The sequence below is a fragment of the Falco punctatus genome, assembly GCF_963210335.1.
Source record: "Falco punctatus genome assembly, chromosome: 4".
NCBI classification, from domain to species: domain Eukaryota; kingdom Metazoa; phylum Chordata; class Aves; order Falconiformes; family Falconidae; genus Falco; species Falco punctatus.
Window position 1 is genome coordinate 33400026 of NC_137583.1, and position 19066 is coordinate 33419091.

Here is a 19066-nt window from a genome sequence, read left to right on the forward strand (position 1 = left end):
ACATCACCACCAATATCTGGCCACCAAGCCCGACATCAACATCACCACCAATATCTGGCCACCAAGCCCGACATCAACATCACCACCAATATCTGGCCACCAAGCCCGACATCAACATCACCACCAATATCTGGCCACCAAGCCCGACATCAACATCACCACCAATATCTGGCCACCAAGCCCGACATCAACATCACCACCAATATCTGGCCACCAAGCCCGACATCAACATCACCACCAATATCTGGCCACCAAGCCCGACATCGACATCACCACCAATATCTGGCCACCAAGCCCGACATCGACATCACCACCAATATCTGGCCACCAAGCCCGACATCGACATCACCACCAATATCTGGCCACCAAAACTTAAAATCTATTATCAGAACAATTACCATCAAGACAAAATCCAGTCATAAGTGGTGCTTAACATTTCTGTACAGAATTTTACCATAAAAGAACTTTTTTTTAGTTTTTAACTTGAGACTTTCTTTTTTAAAGTATACTTCTAATCCAAAAGGGTGGAAACTTTTTACAACTGCTGAACATTGTAAATTACCACATAAATATCTCACTGATGTGAGATAATGCCCTGGAATAGACCATCTCAAATGCTGCTTAATTACAGACTCAGGTTGACTTTATGTTATTCATGTAATGTTACTCCAAGTTAGACATCTGGTGCAAGAGCGACCAGGAATTAAAAAAATTGCAACTGACAGTCTGTATATTTAATTTAAAGACTTATTTAAAATTTCACAAGCTCTCAAATAACTAGAGTTCTGAAAGAGCGTCATCTTTTTTCTGTGATGTCTGACACTAGAAACTAATTTACTTCACATGAGCTATATTCAAGATCTGAAGAAAATCTTCTGGTTTTCAGCATTGTGAAACAATGAATATGCAGTTCTGAATGTATCTCTCAAGAAGATTTGTATACTCTTCCATATGTTTTTATTACATTTTCTTAATATACTGTCACTTGTCTTAAGTCTCAGTTGTCTGTTTTGTCTCTCTAAAAAGTGTCTAGTTACAGACAAATTCATACTGTGATTTTTATTTTTATTATTAAATGCTATCAAACTGTGATGCACTTATTATTCACTGGTCCTGCATCAGGAGATGAGTGGGGAACCTGTATTAAATACAGTTCATCTGAATAATCTGTCTGGTTTATACAAGCTGTGTTGTTCAGAGATGTCTAAAGTTTGATCTTTGTTTTTTTAAAGATAAAAAGCACTTGCCCCACTGTAAATATATAGCATGTAAAATTTATATAGTATATAAATACAGCAAAGTTAAAATGGAGTTTTACTTGAGTTTTACTTGAGTTATTTAACATGCAGTATGTCATGTGAATTGACAGCTTTCAGAGCGTGTTTGATACTCGAGAAATCAGACCTTCCTTTCAGTGGTAGGTGAGAAGATGCTGTCGATGTGACCCAGAGAAAATAAGTAACTTGGGACATCAGCTGCCTAGACAAGAATGCAGAAGGCTTTCTCCTTTGACGTTAAAAGCTTCCAAAACCAGCCAACAGGTTGGAAAGCTCAGCAGTAGCTTTCTGCTGTGTGACACACAAAAAAAGGAGCAAGGTTAATGTCTTAACTAAATACTTAACAGTAATATTTTGGTACATGGAGAACACCATAAAGCCAAACCATAAGTGTACCCTGCATAATGTTCCTATGGCAACAGTTATGTGAAGTTACATAAAGTAACATGACAAAGAAACCACCTACCTTTCCTGTATCTGGCTTTTTTTTCCTCTTTTGTCCTCTGGCTCCAAGATTTGGTGTCTTGTCTTTTGTCTGATGACTAACTCCGGCATAAATGTATAAAAGGAGTTTAAACGTTGACTGCTGTACCTTGATGAAGAACGCCAGAAGCAGCAACTGCCTGAACGGGCTAATAAGCAGTAAATGGAGGGAGGGCAGTTAGTGACAGCTTCAGATTAGAGCTACGGAGAAGCAGATGGCAACTGCAGCAGAGTTAGTTCCAATTGGGGGAGGTCTAATTAATCTACTTGACGAGCAGAAATCCAGTCCTGCCCCTGCCCCCCTTACATCTGGCTGAAACTCATGGAAGGGAACTGATAAAACCTCTTTACTTTAGGGTGGCTCTCGAGGGAAATGAGCTCTTGATGGAATACTCACAGTTGCAGCGTACTTTACCAAAACAATCTGTTTTGCAGTTGAAGGTTTTTCTCTCTGAAAAATTAAACCTGGTAATTTCAGTTAGCGTGCCTAAAGCTAGGGAAAAGGGGCCTTTTACAAGAGCAGTTGTAAAATTGAACCTTGATCTCTTAAAAAAAATAAAATCAGCCATTGCCTCCCAGCCATTCTTGGTAAATGAGGAGCTATACGATACTATAGTTTCACACTTTATTTTTGAGAAAAATCTCCAGATTTAAGCAACGGGTCGTAATGATAAATGAAAACATTAATATTGCAGTGGATTTACATAGAACATCACATTTTTAACAAAGATTGATACAGAGTATTTGTCATGCAGATCACTTGTGTACACCAAGTAATACTTTTATCAATACATATCTGTACAGTATTTACATTTTATGTTTAAACTCTAGCTAGAAACATTTTCCAAGAAAATATAGAAATGAAACTGGTAAGCCACAAGTCTTAATTTGTAGCATTTGGCCTACAACAGACCTAGCTTTTCCAGCAAGCATATCTACATAGATACGTAATAAATCTTTAAAATATGCATTGTTTTTATATATGAAGCATTATAAATGCTGCTCAGTTTACAAAGGTTCAGTTTTGTACCAGTTTAAAACCGTTCAAAATGTGAAGTGACACAGAGCTTATTTTGTCAGAATATTGTAAAATTTAAGTCAGTCCAGCTGAGCTTAAGTCTTATATACAGTTCTCTCCCTAAACTGCACTGGCAACGTGGCTGATATGTTAGTGGCCATAGAGTGAAGCGCACGGCAGGAGCTGCAGTGGCTCTTGCTGGCCCCCGTAGTTGTGACAGGCAACGTTCAAAACAAAGGGAGCTGAAGAATGACGCGAGTTTCAGTGCAACAGGACAGGAGAAGGCTGGTGTCCCCAGAGGACTTTTTCTCAGCATGGCCAAACCATAACAGACGCCGCTTTAGGCCACCGAGCAGCTAGTCGTAGTAGCTACCCCTGGACTTGAAGCCCAATAAAAAAAAAAAAAAAAAAAAAAAGGGAAAGGTTGAGAGATTTTTTTCTTTACCCTCATAGATAGTACCTGATTTGGCCAAAATTTGCACAAGCCACTGTGTTTTACTGGCCTCGTGACCAGTGGAAATTTTGGGCCAGTTTCACTCCCTGTTAATACTGTTACAAAGAACATTTGAAATCAAATATTATCACACACAAGAATGCTATTCCATTAGCTTTGGTAAATTAAATACATATATTGAGCACCACAAATAGCCGTTTAAGATGTTGCATTTTAATGCTAAGAAATAATATATTTCCTGCTATAATATCCTCACTTACATGTTACTCTATATAATTATTTCTGCCGGATATAAGGACTTCAAACTAAATACAGCAAATGAACTCTCAAGGCATTTCCTTCATGCTTACAGGCAGACATCTTCACCTGGTTAAATAAATAGGTTTTCTTGAAGGGGATATTTCAGAAGATAAGAATGGATACGAAAGTGCTTCATGGCTTATTAACGCTTTTGTAATGTCACATTTCTCCAGAAATACTTTATTTGCTGCTTTTCACCCTTTACACTCGTTAGTACCACTGATTCTGGCTTATCACTATTTACATTACAAATCTACTTGTCCAAAGCTAGAACTGTTGTAATGCATTGCTTGAAAACAAAACTTGATGCTGCAAAACAGAAGACTCAATAACAAGTGACGGTAGCCGCTCTATAATCATGCTGCTCTGCAAATACAGGACATACAACTTAATTTCTATAAAGACTTTAAGTGTGTTCCATTAAACAAAGATGTCCCCACAATGATGCTTATTCAAGGTTTCTACCTCCTCTGAGTTTTTCTCCCTTGGAAGTACTCTGATTTACATCCATCCAAGCAGACTGTCATCTCACATGCTCAGGGGAAAATCTAAGGCGTAGAAAAGTTTACTTTCTTCTTCCCCTCTCGGCCTTTTTTGCAAACATGCAACAAAGCAAACCATACCCAGGCTGACACCCCACGCAAAATGTGGCAAATCAGTAAGACAGGAACAACGAAAACAGACTCTCCCTTACAGTTAAAAGGAGATTTGAAACAGGTCACCTTACGACTGTGGCTTTGTCAGTGCAGCGCGTCTCCCTATAATGTATCCAGAGATGCTTCTGCAACAACAAGAAGCAAAACTGCTTTGACAAAGTGTTGGGTCTCCAATGCATTCACTGGCACGGTAGGCACGGCTCAGGTTCAACAAGGTTGTGAAAAACTGAGTACTAACAGAAGCAGGAGGGTCCAAAAAACCATTTTCTGCCCCCATTGTGGCGTTGGGGGCTTCACCTTAAGAATGGTACGTGTGCTATCAACGGAAAAGCATTGTAGTACAATCTGCCATAGCAGCTTACACGTTACTGACAGACTTATCAGTAGGACCACAGAAAGTTCTCCCAGAAATTACAATTAAAACTAAACTAAACCAAAACCCAATGTGCTTGTGGGGGAGTTAAGTTGCACACGTTGGTTACCTAGTACAATTTTATTTTTTAAGTAACAATAAGGATGTCTATTCATTTTTTCAATCTCAACTGCTGAAGCACAGACCTGAAAAATCGCCTTTAAGAATGCAATAAAAATACTGAACTTCTCATTAGAAGTTCATTAGCAAGCCAAGGAATGAATCCTGCTTGCTTAACTATCTAGGGCTGTACCTTACAGAAAAGGTTTCACCTTCCTGGTTTTTCCCTTTAAAAACACTGCATGCATGTGAAATTATCTGGGGGTGTTTTCACGTGCAAAACCTGAACTCATGCAAGCCCTGTCATCTTACTCCTTTAGTCATAACTTAAGTGTTAAACTACAACACATCTAAAACATAAGAAGGATGTTACTATATAAAAAGCAGATTAAACCAGTCATTAAATCTTACTACTTATTGTGAGCATATGAGCAGACAGGAATGAGTTTTGGCCTACTGGCAAATGTCAGACCACGTCTGTCCTCAAACCTTTGCTGTTGGGACCTGCATATATTTCAGTGCATATCAACCAAACCCTTTGGCACAACTAGTTAACTACGCAGCTGCCAGTCTCTGCTGAGTTGCATTTCTAAAGAAGAAGAAAAGCTATTTCCATAAAGGTAGGAGAGTGAACCCTAAATGAAAGCTGCACTTGGCTGCTCACTTACTGCAAAACACACAAGACTCAAAAACCAGTATTGAGATTGTAGGCTTTATGATTACAGAAAAATTAAGTGCTAGATCACACTGCACTCCACTTTTGGTGCTACATTTTAGTGAGAGGTGAAAGTCTTACAATCACTCCTCCTTTTAGGAGAAATGTGCTCAAGGAACAGGTACAGGACATTTTACTATTGGCCTCAACTGCCTCCCACACAAGTAAACTGGAGTTGTAACTAACATAAGTGAAAACAAGGCTTCCATGTCTTGAGTTGAATTAAGTTCCAATATAATCGTCCTCTGGGATTTGAAGCTTGCTTCAAAGTATATGCCAATAGCTATTTACCCTGAAAGGTCTTGCCAAGTTCTTATATCATAGTAAAGTGTGTGTATGTATATATATGCGTATAATTTACAGTTATCGTCTTCATTTAGTATGTCCAATTTTTACATTATCACTCAACTGTATTCTCATTTATAGATTGACGCAGGTATCTAAGTTGCTGATCATATTCTATTTCTTATTTGCAATTCTTCGTTTCCTCGTTGCCAGCATATCGTAAAAGGGATCCCTGCTGATACTTGCTCTAGAAGGAAAAAAAAAAAGGAATCATAAGTTTGGTTAACATATATGTGTTTTTGAAAACTGAAACTTACTGTTCTCTGTTCCCTGTGGATGACTCCATGCTCTTAATAAGATAATGGATGGCTGACTTCTAAGCATCACAAATATTTCTTTAGAAAAAATGTTATTCAGCTGTAATCTATTGAGAGTTTGTATCTTCATATTGACCATTATTTATTTCTTTGGGGTCTGCTTTATAAACCTTCCAAGATAAAGTCAAGTTGCGAAGTTTAAAGCTGCACTGTGAACATGCTTAAGATACACGTCACTATGGTTAATTATTAGGTGAAGTAAGTATCTAATAAAATTAGGGTTAAAGACAATTCCCATGAGGCTTTAAATTTGCTTAAAAAAAAAAAAAGTCCATTTTCCTCATTTGAGTTAGTACAACTATTTCCTTAGAACCAGACAGTAACAGGAGACTTGTATCTTGACATGTCAATCCCATGTAGCTTGTCATTAATCCTGAAGGACATTGCCACATCAGAACTCTTCAAACAAATTCTCTTAATGGATTACTCAAAAAAAGCTTACGGTCCATTTCTGAATGACAAAATTTAAGACTTCAAACTCACTTGATAGATTTAATCCACTCTTCCTTTTCTTCCGGAGTGGGAGCAGATATTCTATACACTACATGGTTGCCTTCCACCACTCTACCATCAGCTTCAGTTTTACATGCTTTAATTACTTGACCTTTATGACTGGGGTTATAGAGCTCAAAGCAGTTCTGGAGGATAGAAATAAGGAAATAAATTAAAAAAAACACATCTGGCAAGTATCTTCATTTAACACTATATCTAAGTTCTATATGGTTTAGTTCATTAAAAAAACCAACTATGAAAGTATCTTACTGGTTTTCTAGGGTCTTCAACTTCTCTTATGCTAAGATTTTCTAACGGAATAATTCCTCTAGGTTCTTTGTCCTAAAAAATTAGGAAAATATCGCATCATTAGCAACTTAAAGATCTTAATTACAAATTAAGTTCACTCCAATATATACTTACTGTGGTGTATTCAAAGTAATACAGGCAATTATCAGTCAGAATAAACCATCTTCGTTTCCATGTTTTTACTCTTCCACCTACAATAAAAAGGTATAGCTGAATTAAATGTCTGTTGTTGCCAAAGCGTCAACAATGGATATGAAAGTAATTTAGTTTTGCTTAGTTTTCAAAATACAGCTTAATTAATTGTAAATGGATCAGGCACAGATGAGCTGAGGTTAGAGGAACACGCTGATGTAACTCTTGTATTAAGACCCAATTCCTGAGACAGCAGTAACTATGGTGTTGCTGACCAGCCACACAAACCGTTTGCTCTAACGCTGCCAGTACCTCCTCTCTTACAGGGGACGGATGTGACAGTTGAGCAGGCAGACCCGCTCTCTCTGTCCATGCCACCACAGTTGTTTACTGCATCAAAAATCCAGATACATGGAGCCCTCAGGAGCGCAGCCGGTGCTGCTGTGGCCAAGGGGGGCCGGTGCCAGGGCCATGGTGTCACCTGGCAGGTGGCTGACCACCACACGGCCACTCGCTCACTCTGGGACCCACCACCTAACTGGCTCCAAAACTAGTAACTGGGTTCCAGCCACAGGACCAACCCTCTCCACAACCTGTTTGTACAATCAAACGGTCCTATCAATAGTTAAGGGCATTTTATCTCCTTCCTTTCGCTCGACTCGTGAGCATACATGTGATATAAGAACCCATCTCTACTTCCAGATTTAACATCAAGTGCATTAAGATGCTTAAAAACATTATTAGCAAAACAAGTATCATGTGTCAAAAATGAGAAAATCCGATGCCAAAACGTAACAGGTTTAGTCCTTTTCATCATTTAGTATTTTAAAAACATGTTCTGTTTACGGGTTAACATAGCATTGAGTACACCTGACAGAAGAAATAGCTACTGCTCCAAAAAATGCCAATTATTCCTGCATTATCAGTTTAGACAACAGCAACCACAAAGCTCTTTCTGCCACCTGCTAGCGTCACACTGCAGGAAACAGTCCCTTTTAGAAAGGCACATTATTGTCTCAGCCTTTTCAGCTGGTTTTCTGCCATCACCTACTTCATAACATGTTTAGCATTCCACAGTTACATTATTTTTAAACCTCATTTCCAGGAAAGACAATTGTAGATAAAGCATTCACATGTTATTAATATACAGGCTTAGTTCCACCATAGTTATCTGACTTCAGGATTATGTCACCACCTGTGCATCATCCATTCAGCACTGATTTAATCTCATTAACCCAACATTTCAAAATAACTGATCTTGCTATCGAACACCCATGCATAAAAGAGTACCATTAATACACACAAGGCCCCCAGTTTAATCCAAGTCATATAGCTAAATCTAACACATGACCATAATTTGATCTTTTTGTTCTACTTGAGATAGCTGGAGTTTTGTTTTAATACAGAAATCCAAATCGTATTACATTAAAGAACAATTCAAGGAGTATCATGAAATTTCTCAATACCAGCCTACTACGTGTTTGCATTGCAGACCAAGTACAGCGCAGGTCGTATCTTCCTTCTTCTTGGTTTCATGACCTACACGATAACCCAGTGCTAACACACTGCACTGTTCAATGTACTCATGTTTCCACTATGCACACACATATCTTAAGAAAAATTTAATCTGCAAGCAGGTGCGGTGAAATAAGGCAAAATAGTGCAAGATGCAGAAGCCGTGACAGAATGAATGGTTGCGTGAACGGGAGACAAGTGAGGGAAGAACTGGTGGCATTTTAGTACAACCACTGTGACAGATCCTTAAATAAATCATTGCAGAAACATTCAAACGGGCACGTTAAGTCATTAGAAAAATTCCCATCACCTTGACTGAGAGCTGGGTCAGGTATCAGGAGGTATTTGGGCTAGGAATGGAAAGCCGACGAACTTTGGGTTGACTCACTTCCACGCCACCGAACAGGCAGCAGCTGGGCCAAGGCCACTTGGCAGACCTTGCTCCTGCCGTAACAGGATGTGTTTTCATACAACCCCAGCGTTCACTGCTGTGACTTAAAGTCACGCTCTGCTCTCTGAGGCTGACATCATTTAACAGCACAAAAACCTTTTTCAGGCTAACAGGTCACAAGCACCACCCAGCGCCAAATGCTGTGGCTTGCCCAGTTCTAGTAGAAAAACAATTTGGCAGCAGACGGGATGAATCAAACAGGCGAGTTGTTTACTTATCACAGATGCAGCTTAAACTGAGCAAAGGTGTTTCTCAAACTACAGTACCACGTCAAAACACAAGAAAGCAACAATCAGGTAATAATCGTATCTTCAAAAGAAGGTCTGCTTATAATTTAAGGCAGAAATGACGGACTTACAGCACACGCTGCCTAGAACAACACAAAGTTCCAAGTAGCAAATGACAGTCAAGTTTGCTGAAATTTTTCCTGAAACCACCTCCTCTCTTTGGAAAAGCCCGATTTCCTAAACCTGAAACCTTTTGTAATCCTGTTGCAGTTTTGATTAAGCTTTTGTCATGAAACATTTCTCAGCTCCAGGATAGTATAGATGTTGAAGCCAGAAGGAAGATTAAATATTTCCAGCACCGTCCCTCTTACTGCTCCCTTCTCCCTACAACAGCCAGTAGCTCATCAGGTTACAGGACGCAGGTGAGGCATGGGAACAGACCCTAAGTTCCTGCTCCATCAAGCTAGGAGTTAACTCTTCCAGAAAAAATAAGCAGCGAGGCAGGATTTTTTGGTGGGATAAAGAACTGTTCTCACATATAAGTTCCTGCCTCCCCACCCCATTACTTAGTTGCAGCTGTCAACAGCACAGAAACTAATAAGGCTTGAAAGGCAATCTAATCTGTACTCATCAAGTTTGCAAGGGTCACTATACAATATGCACTTCATATGCCTTTACAACGGGCTAAAACCCAAGAAGTCAGCTGATAAGGTTTTGCAGCCTGTAAACACTGCGTGCAAGATTAATGGGTAAGAATTTGTGATAACATTCTTTTCCTTGGCAGAGATTGCTAAACAAAGGGTTTAGTACCATACTTCATAACTTATTCCAGCTCCTGGCCTTTTAAAGATTAAAACTGGAAGGAATTAAGTTAGCAGAAGACGATCAAGACAATCAGAGTATGAAATCTGTGCACATTTACAGAAACGGAGAGATAGAAACGACGTACTTCTGAAAGATCTAGCCCAGTAGCTAAAATGCAGGCATCTCAAACAACAAAACTAAGCAGCATGGTATCTTGTAGGTGGAAATCTAGGGAAAGTACAAGAAAAGGCCACAACAAGGCAAAATGTACAGGAAGAAGAATAAAAACCCTCTTTGCCTATGTAATCCAACATGGGATTATGTTTTTTCAACTCTGGGCGAAGTACAAACTAGAGAACAAGGTAAAAGAAACCACTGATACTAAAAGGGGGAAAACAACTGGCAATGTCTTAGGAAAAATTAATTTCAAAATTCAAAAAGACCTTAAGACTAAAGGAAGCAATGTATCTAAGGTTAGAAAATTCTACCCAGATCTTCAGCATGTTTATATAAAGTTTTAGAGGGGCAAGAGAGGCACACATCCATCAACACCATTCTTTTCTTCTCAGTTCACGTAGATGCCACCTAGGCAGAATGGACTCAGAACTGTGCAGTTACACAGAGGATTGGATCAAAGTTTGGGTTTCTTTGAAGGAGCTTCCCTGGACCACAACATGAACCACTTCAACCCTGAAGTGCATCAGGTACCAGGAGAGCCAGGCAGGTACCGGGTTCCGACACCCCCTCAAGGACAGAGGTGCTGGGATAAGCGCTACTGGCAGGGCAGGTCCCGATGTGAAGCTTTGGACAATCTCCAACCTCTCAGTAACTGCCTGACTGGCAGAAAAAAAAATTACTGTGATCACGTGTCTGGCCTGAATCATTTCCTCTCCAGTTTGGTGGAATAATGTCACAGTTTCGCTCCGATGAGAAGAAAATATTGTGCAAAACAAGCTGTTTGCCAAAAGCAGCTGTTCTAGGCAAGGAAACGCTTCTCTGTGCAAAACGATCGTAACTTGGGCATTAGGACAGATTTCAAATTACCTTAAAAGTGGATGGCAGAAAATTTCACAGTATCAACACCGCTAATAATTATGACACAGAAAAATCTAAAAGCTCATAATGTCTCAAGCAGCTGCAAGCAAGGATTTATTAGCACTCAGCAGCTTTCAGTTTTTCACTTGTAGCATTCATTCTCCTTACATCATGCTTCGAACAATGTAGAACTGAAAAATAATTTAGTTTTACTAAGATAAAGGTGTCTATGTAAAGGTACCAGCTGAGTCTAGATAGATAAAACCAGAATTTCTGTCTGGCTGCCAGGTTTGGCACTCGGACTTAAACAGTCACCTCCAAACAATTCGGAGCAGCAAACTGTCCAAAAAGCATTTTGCACCCTCCCAGCTTTCTAAAATCCAACGCCAGGCTGGAGAGCTAGGGTGCTCTTTAGGACACACATATTTTACAATACGTGAAAGTTTCACGATATCCATCTCCTGCCCAAAGGATAATCAATATGGTGAGCTGGAATAGTAAAGAGAGGCACAAGTAAATAAATGGGAAGAGCTGATTATAAGAAATACCAAATACAAGATACTGTCTTGATATACTCAGGGTTTGCAAGTTGTCTTAGTCATACTTGTAGTTCTATATAAAGCTGTCTGTCAACTTTTCAGTATTACCACAACTGAGCACTTAAACTCTCATGCAGGAATAGCCTCCTTAGTATTTCAATAATACTGAAATTTTTAGTATCAGTATCTTCCAGAACTGAAAGAAATCCTACCCATTTCACAAGAACCGCTTCCCAACAGAAAACTTATTGTAAAAACGCAAACAACACGGATCAAGACAGCACCTTCAACACACAGTTTAGGCCTCCTGGCAAATAAGAAACTCCAAAGAGGAAAGAAGACACAACGAAAGAAAGAAAATAATGAATAAAAAAAAATAAAAACCCACCAGGTTTATTTCTGGTCAATGCATCTAAGCTAGCAAAATGTATTTGTACCAGTCCAGGTCTGCAGGAAAAGAAGTCTTTCATGGAAGCGCAGCTTCATGCATTTACGGGCCAATTCACTGGAGGCTTCTGGACATGTTTCATTTCTTTATTCAAATAACCCTCATGCCGTGGTAGTGTTACACACAGCCTTTTCCTGTTGGGTTTTCTGTGCACTGTCTCACCTACACAGTACGTAAGCTGGTGTTACTGACTGTGCGCCAGAGCCAGAGCTGGACTGAGCAGAAGTACCCGGTACCTCTCACCGACTCCCAGTCACCTTTCTTTCTTCAGTTTCTTTGTCCCTTTATATTTTATTAGATCTCTTATGTCTTTTATTGACAGCTTCTTCCACAAGGGATGCTGTCACCTCTCTACACACACACACTTGCTTGCACTCTCAGCTCTGCATATGAGAGCCCTGGCAACAGGACGAGAAACCCGCACAGCATGGGCTTATACCCAGCCTCATGTCCAGAAAGCGCATCTATCTACAGCACCTTGGAAGCTTTTTCAGTTAAGCCAGCTATCGCCTCACGCTACAGAATGAAGAGAAGCTGTAAAGTCATCTTTGAAATTGTGCCACCTGAGCCAAAACACGACAAAGAGCAAGAGCTTTGCTTTTTTGTGGTTAGAAAGTCAAAGAGCACTATAGCATCTGTAGCGCAGAGGTCAAAATAAGGTATTGGAGAGCAAGTGTATGAATTCCAAATGCTTCCTTTTCACCTCTATTTCCTTCCAGCACTAGCATGACCACCGATTTCCAGGTGCAATCAGCACAGCAGGCCCATGGCTCTAACAAGGCTTTTCTTTCATCGTACTCACCCCCACGTGCCCCCCCGCCGCACACATCCCTTTTCACACTTCAGTCACTGTTCTCCAGGTGCAGAGTTCTTTCTACTTTAAGAGGCAGTTATACACTGAAGTGGCCAACAACTGGCTCTATTAAAGCATATACTGGTGTTTTATAGAAAAGAGGATTATTTAATTGAAAAACAAATGTTAAAATAAAATGTCAGTCTCCTTTAAATAGGAAAAAAATTCCCTAAGCACAATTGAAAAAGTGAATCCCACCAACTGTAGAAGTCTGTAAATGAGGGCATCTTGCAGTGCCAGGAGACTGCAAATTACCTGAGGCTTCTACAGCCCTAAATCTGGGGCTCATTTAAAATTCTGTTGCATAAGCTAAATATATTATTTACAGAAGAAAACAAGCAGGAAAGAAGAGCTTTATAAATGCATAGCTCAAATGTAATCCATCTTTCAATAATCTAATATAACTGATATACAAGTAACAAAATCACTCTGGAATTCTATTACAAGAGCAAGACATGTTGTTTTCTCCCAGTAGAAATTATTCGTCCCTGGTTAAGTTCTTCAGTGAAGAAAAGTATGCTGAATAGTCATCTTTTTCTGCTTTACATGTAAACACTTTCTTCTTTTGCAGAACACACTTGCATGTGAGCTAGACACTGACATGCCACTCTGTTTCAGAGTACAGCTGATGATACTGTTAGTGACACTGAGTGAAAAAGCAAAATGCTCCAATAAATTTGATTTTAAAAAAAAAGAAAAAGAAAAAGGAAAAAAACAGGAGGAAGGAGGAAGAAAATAAAAGAATGAGCAACTGAAGAAGAGGGGACTGGAAAGCAATCAAGATACGTACCTCCTAATGCAGAATAAGCAGAGACAGCCAGTCACAGAACAGAAAGGTGATAGGTCATAGGCCATAAGGAAAACAAGAAGGCACATTTAAACCACTCATTAAAAATCATAGCCAAAACCAAACCAAGAGAAACTCACAAATAATATGGAAAAATAAAGACATACGAAAATAACTATTTGAAGAGAAATCCTTTTTTTTGTGCACAGAAAACTGTTGAAATATCACACAGTTTTCTGAAATGACCTTATGGAGACTTAGTTGTTATTTATCAGTCACAGCATGTGGTAAATACCATATGGTGTTTCCTTTTTGTCACCGAGTTTATATTTCTCATATATCAGAAATAAAACTCAAAAAGTTTGGACCAAGATTGCTAATTTGGATACATAAAACAAAAAGTAAGAACTTTCAGATGTAAAGGAGTTAACTTATTTGGCTCATACATTTTAAAATACATATTACAAAGTTAATCCTATTACCTTCACAAGAAAGCAGGTAAGACACAGAAGCAGCAAACATGCTAACAACGAACAAACACATAGCAGCGAAACTGCCCTTATAACTAACCTAATTTCAGCAGCCAACCTTCTCTATCTGGATTAAAAAATGTATGCGTTAGATCATTTCCATCATCCTCTGGAATTTTAAACGGCTCATTCTTAATACTTTCATATAAATTCTAGAAGAATAAAAAAAAAAAAGGAAAAAGACCTCATTAATAAATGCCTAACAGCAAATGCAACCAGGACATCGTACTGCTTCTCAGACTATTTGCATTAAAAAACATAGGAAATACTCTCCGTAAAATCCTGGACCACCCCCTTCTCAATCTTTGTTTACTCCTTTGATTACGATTGATTTTTAACTACTTCATCTATAAACAAGTGTTTCTTTTTACAGATTTTTATAAGCACTCCTAGCAAAGACATTTTTTTCTTTAACTTCAGCATTCAGTATTTCAAAGGTTTCACCTTCAGGTCTCATTTAGTACAAGTTTTGCCAAATGAATCTGGGTTTTCAGAAAACTATTCAGACCATCACACTGTCTCAGAGAAGTAAGTACTTTTACTGATATCTCGAGGGACAGCAGAAAGCTCCACAAGACACATGGAAAGACATGAGAAGCAATAATGAAACAATGATTTTTATTATTTTTTTCCATCTTTCTCTGACTTACCCAGAAATACTACTTTTTTTCATAAGAAACCAATTCCACAAGAATTTTGCCATCAGCAAACTACTGAGAGATATACAGAGTGTTTTCTCTGGAATCTCTTCTCCTCAAAAGACTGAATATAGGGAGAACTAGCTCAAAGCAGCTGTGAATATCAGAAAATGCTTCTTTCAGCTACTCAAATGTTACACATGCTAGCAAATGTTCTTACTTTCTCTTGACAAATTTGCCTGAGATCTGTTGTACATGCTTCTAAGTTTCCTATTAAAAACACAAAGCAACGCTGTGTCTTACCCAGTCTAACTTACCCGTAGTAATTCTTCTGGAAGGTCTCCACCTTCATTAATTCCACGATTCATAGAAATAAACCTCTCTACTGTTGGTTTATCTCTTACATTGTGGTTGTGCAGACTGGTATTTAACATAATGATCGCAAATGAAAGCACATAGCATGTATCTGAAATTAGATTTGAAAAATTATTTATCTTCCTATGTGTTGTAGCGCAAACCTGTAAAATTAATATATAGCTCATCATGACTGATAAAGAAACAGGTAGTCAAAAAATCCTGAACACTATACAAGAGAGAAAAGTCTCAAATTTTTTCTTAAGACTGTTGAAATAAGCCCAAAAAGAAAAAATATGTAACCATTCAAATTAAAAGCCAGTATGAGAAAAACAGTACAAGAGAATCCAGAAGATTTTCTTAACTCTTCGAAATCATTGCATCACCTTGAATTAACATTTTACTTGAAACCGTGAAGTGGTGGTGTTGGGCAAAACATTCTCTGCACACAGATTCTGCCTAGACCATATTGGTAGATCCTGTACTAGACTTGGTGAATCGAACTCCTACTCGAAGTACTTCCAAAGCTTTCTCAAAAGAGAAAGAACAGTGTCTTCAAAATAGTATCAGAACTGCATTTAAACAAACTGAAAATGACATGGACTCCATTTCTTGGCATATATGACATGGCTAGTATCACTGAGTAATACTAAAAGATGACAAAGGAGATCTTATCATGTCTCTTGCCATGGTTATGATTATAGCAAATTCTGGGAGAATTCAAGTACAAGATCCTGCGTAAGAAAAAGCAGGATTGAAACCTCTCCACTACATGGAAGAAAAATGTGTTTCCATCTTCAGTCAGCATTTTGTTTTCAGTAAGTATTTTCCTCTCTAGCTGCTGCAGACCTGCTTTACATCAGCCTTTTCCTAGCCTATCTGTTCCTTGAACCAAGTGATCAACTGTGTATATAATGAAACTGACCAACAATGCCATAACAGTAGGGCATTCTGTGCCCTGTCACAAAGTTTTGTTAGCTTTTATGACTTGAGTAATTCTAAACCAAGGCATTCAATGGAAAACTGACTTGCATTTCTAAGATTAAATTATTGCTGAGCAGACTGCTAAAGAGTAAGGATATGATCCTCACAACAAAAATGGATTACTTTCTAGATAATACACTGTAGCCACATACAGGTGGACTTGATACACAGATAACGAGGTGTAAAGTCCCTGCAACTGATAAACAAGATTACCCAACCTACACACCTCTTCTGCCTTTAAGCCCTTGAGAATCTTACTTTTCCAATTCCCAGCCAAAATCTTTGATGACATTTCTAAAGTGTGTTTTATACTTTAATTGCTTAGGTATGTATTAATGCTGATGTTTTTATAAATGGAAACACATTCTGACCATAAACTTGCTCCTGGAAACAAAGCGTAGGATTAGACAGTTGCATATTCTCAGTTCTCAGAAAATGTCTTATTTCACATACTATTTTATCCTGAACTTCCAAACTGGTGATCATCTCCTTGCATCAGATGTAGAAGAACACAGACGATCAAATAAATAGATAAATAAATAAAAATATACATACACTTAAGAATTCCTATTGTTTCCTGTGACTAACCTGTAGACTGGAAGACTCCTGGGTTACAAAGGCAATAGCGTGAAGCAAAAGCTTCCATCATACGATCAATTTTTTGAGCCTCTCCTGGGAGTCTGAAGCTCCACAGAAACTGCCTACAGAAGGGAAGGATAGTTGTTAAGACTCATTTCAATACTTATCTATTAAGCATATATTACTAATAATCAGAACAAAACAAACAAAAAAAAAAAAATCAGCAATGTCTATATAAAACGTCCTAGAAAGATGTTCTCAATCTCTCAACACACAAGTCAGGAGCTATTATAAAGCAACATGCACAGATGGCTAGCCCAGTAATTCAGCCAGCAACACTGCATGCTATCAGGCAAGATAATACGGCCGTTCATATTCTGAGACTCTTTCTTTTTTTCCAGACTAGTAAACAATTTTCTGTATGCATCCCATTTTTGTCATGAGAATGCTACGGGGAAACAATCAGCTCAACCCTCCCTGAGTTTCCTGGCTACTAAAAGCAAAAAACCCTCAGACAGACTTTACTTACAATGTGAAAAGACACATTACATGAAATATTTCTGGTAGGAGAGAGAAGCAAGGAATACAAACACACTTAACATCTTTATTTAAACTCCTTGAAAACATTTTAAAAGTAATAACAACAAGAAAACGCCCAGCGCTTAGAGAGGTGCTGCCTGTTTAGTGTAAGTCCACCCTACAAGAATCAGACCTAGTTCTTAAAGACTCATGGTACTATCTCAGGATTTTTGTGATATACACAGGAGATCTGTGCTGCTGTTTAGCACCATGAACTGGCACAGCTTCTCTTTCGTAACTTACTATTTCTACATATAGGTACACTGGAATGCATACAGGACAGAAGTCTTCACAAATTCACTTTTGGCACATTGTGACGCTAAAAAGCTCCAATGAATTTCATCATTTATTCTTTTCTTATTTAGCAAAAGAATTATCTGAATGAAAACAGTATCTAAACCAGCGAAGTTACATGCTCTGCCATGCAAAACAAGTTCTCGATAGTCCCTGTACACTGGGTGCCGATATAATAACCATTTATTCCTGTCTTCATCAGTTTTCACTTTTAGTACATTATATTAAAGTGTTGCAGGCCATCTTTAGTTTGTCAGCTCTATGTACTGTCTTTTACTCACCTCATGCAAGGTTCCAACCCAGATCACGAATTTTGTAAGCTACCAAAATACAAACATTTAATAGTAGCAACTGCTAAGGAAGAATAAAGTCAAACCTAATGTTAAATTGGGTAAGAGAGGAGTATGAAGCCTCCCAGACAAGCTTCAGTAGCCAGAGAAAAGGCTTCCTTAGCTCAAGCCTCAGGCAGCTCATGTTATCATCACCACATCACTCAATCATAGCAAAGCTGTTCTGACTCCGTATCACAAGGCACTGCACCAGAGACAAAGATCACACAGACATTTCAATTTATCTGGTGTCAGGAGGGAGTCACTTGTGGCAACAAAACTGGCAGAACTGTCTAAATCAACTTAATTTGCTAGATCTATTACAGATTTCCACCAAGATCAGAAGGGAGTTCACAAGGACACTATGCTAGCATCCCAGAGAAATCAAGTAAACTATTCACTTTGCATGGGAAAAAAGTACACTAAGATACCACACTTTCTTTCACATGACAAGTGGGAAACTCTGAGGGATGCAGAAAGAAATTACTTGGTCCAAAGTTTACATTTTTGCAATTGAGTATCATCACTGATTATGGCCAGTGGAATTCCAGCCCACCCCACCAACCCCACAAGGAACAAGCTGAGGTGGGAGGAAAGGAGAACCCTGGCAGCAAAGAAAACTGTTTATTTGTTTGGCTTAGGAGTTTGTTTGGGTTTTGCCTATCTCTATGCTAAGACATAAATCAGATCTTCAAATGTCCACATATGGCAGGCATACCAAAGAGTCATGGCTGTGTGTTGGCTGCTTCTATTTGTTTGAAATAACTGTAAGTTTTCACCTTCAAAGGCAGCACACACGCAAGCAGTTGGAAGGGTTAAAACAGAGCTGTCTCTGCTAACTTGCACAGTAATGCATATAATTATGCCGAGCCGTAGATCAGCTTTCCGACGAATAAATCAACACAGTGACTCATATGTACATGCAATTCGATAAAGGAAGCTCAGGTCAAAAAAAAAAAAAAAAATTTGCTCACCTTAAGGCTTGTACAAGATTGAGATCAGCGAACTCATGGAGTTCAACAAAAGCCTGAAGAACTTTAATATTAAATTCGTCTCTATGAAAGACAAAAATGGAAATAGACAATTACAGTTTTGAGCTTTAAGGACTTGTTAGTTATCCCTATTTGCTTCTGAGAATAAGCAAGGAAAT

At 38.6% G+C, this 19066-nt stretch overlaps 1 protein-coding gene across 3 annotated transcripts in view; it reads right to left on the bottom strand.

Annotated features, from left to right (window-relative positions):
• Positions 1 to 2371: 2371 nt before the first annotated feature.
• The window catches only part of CYTH3 (cytohesin 3), a 52449-nt gene continuing 35754 nt past the window's right edge, over positions 2372 to 19066 (bottom strand). For all 3 annotated transcript variants that reach the window (XM_080387027.1, XM_080387028.1, XM_080387026.1), the window contains 8 exons: positions 18891 to 18971; positions 16724 to 16836; positions 15115 to 15263; positions 14200 to 14311; positions 6953 to 7029; positions 6800 to 6871; positions 6521 to 6675; positions 2372 to 5907 (listed from right to left, as the gene is read on the bottom strand). In XM_080387027.1, coding sequence (XP_080243153.1) covers positions 5835 to 5907; positions 6521 to 6675; positions 6800 to 6871; positions 6953 to 7029; positions 14200 to 14311; positions 15115 to 15263; positions 16724 to 16836; positions 18891 to 18971 — 832 coding nt within the window. In that variant the 3' untranslated portion in view covers positions 2372 to 5834. The remainder of the gene's footprint in view (positions 5908 to 6520; positions 6676 to 6799; positions 6872 to 6952; positions 7030 to 14199; positions 14312 to 15114; positions 15264 to 16723; positions 16837 to 18890; positions 18972 to 19066) is intronic.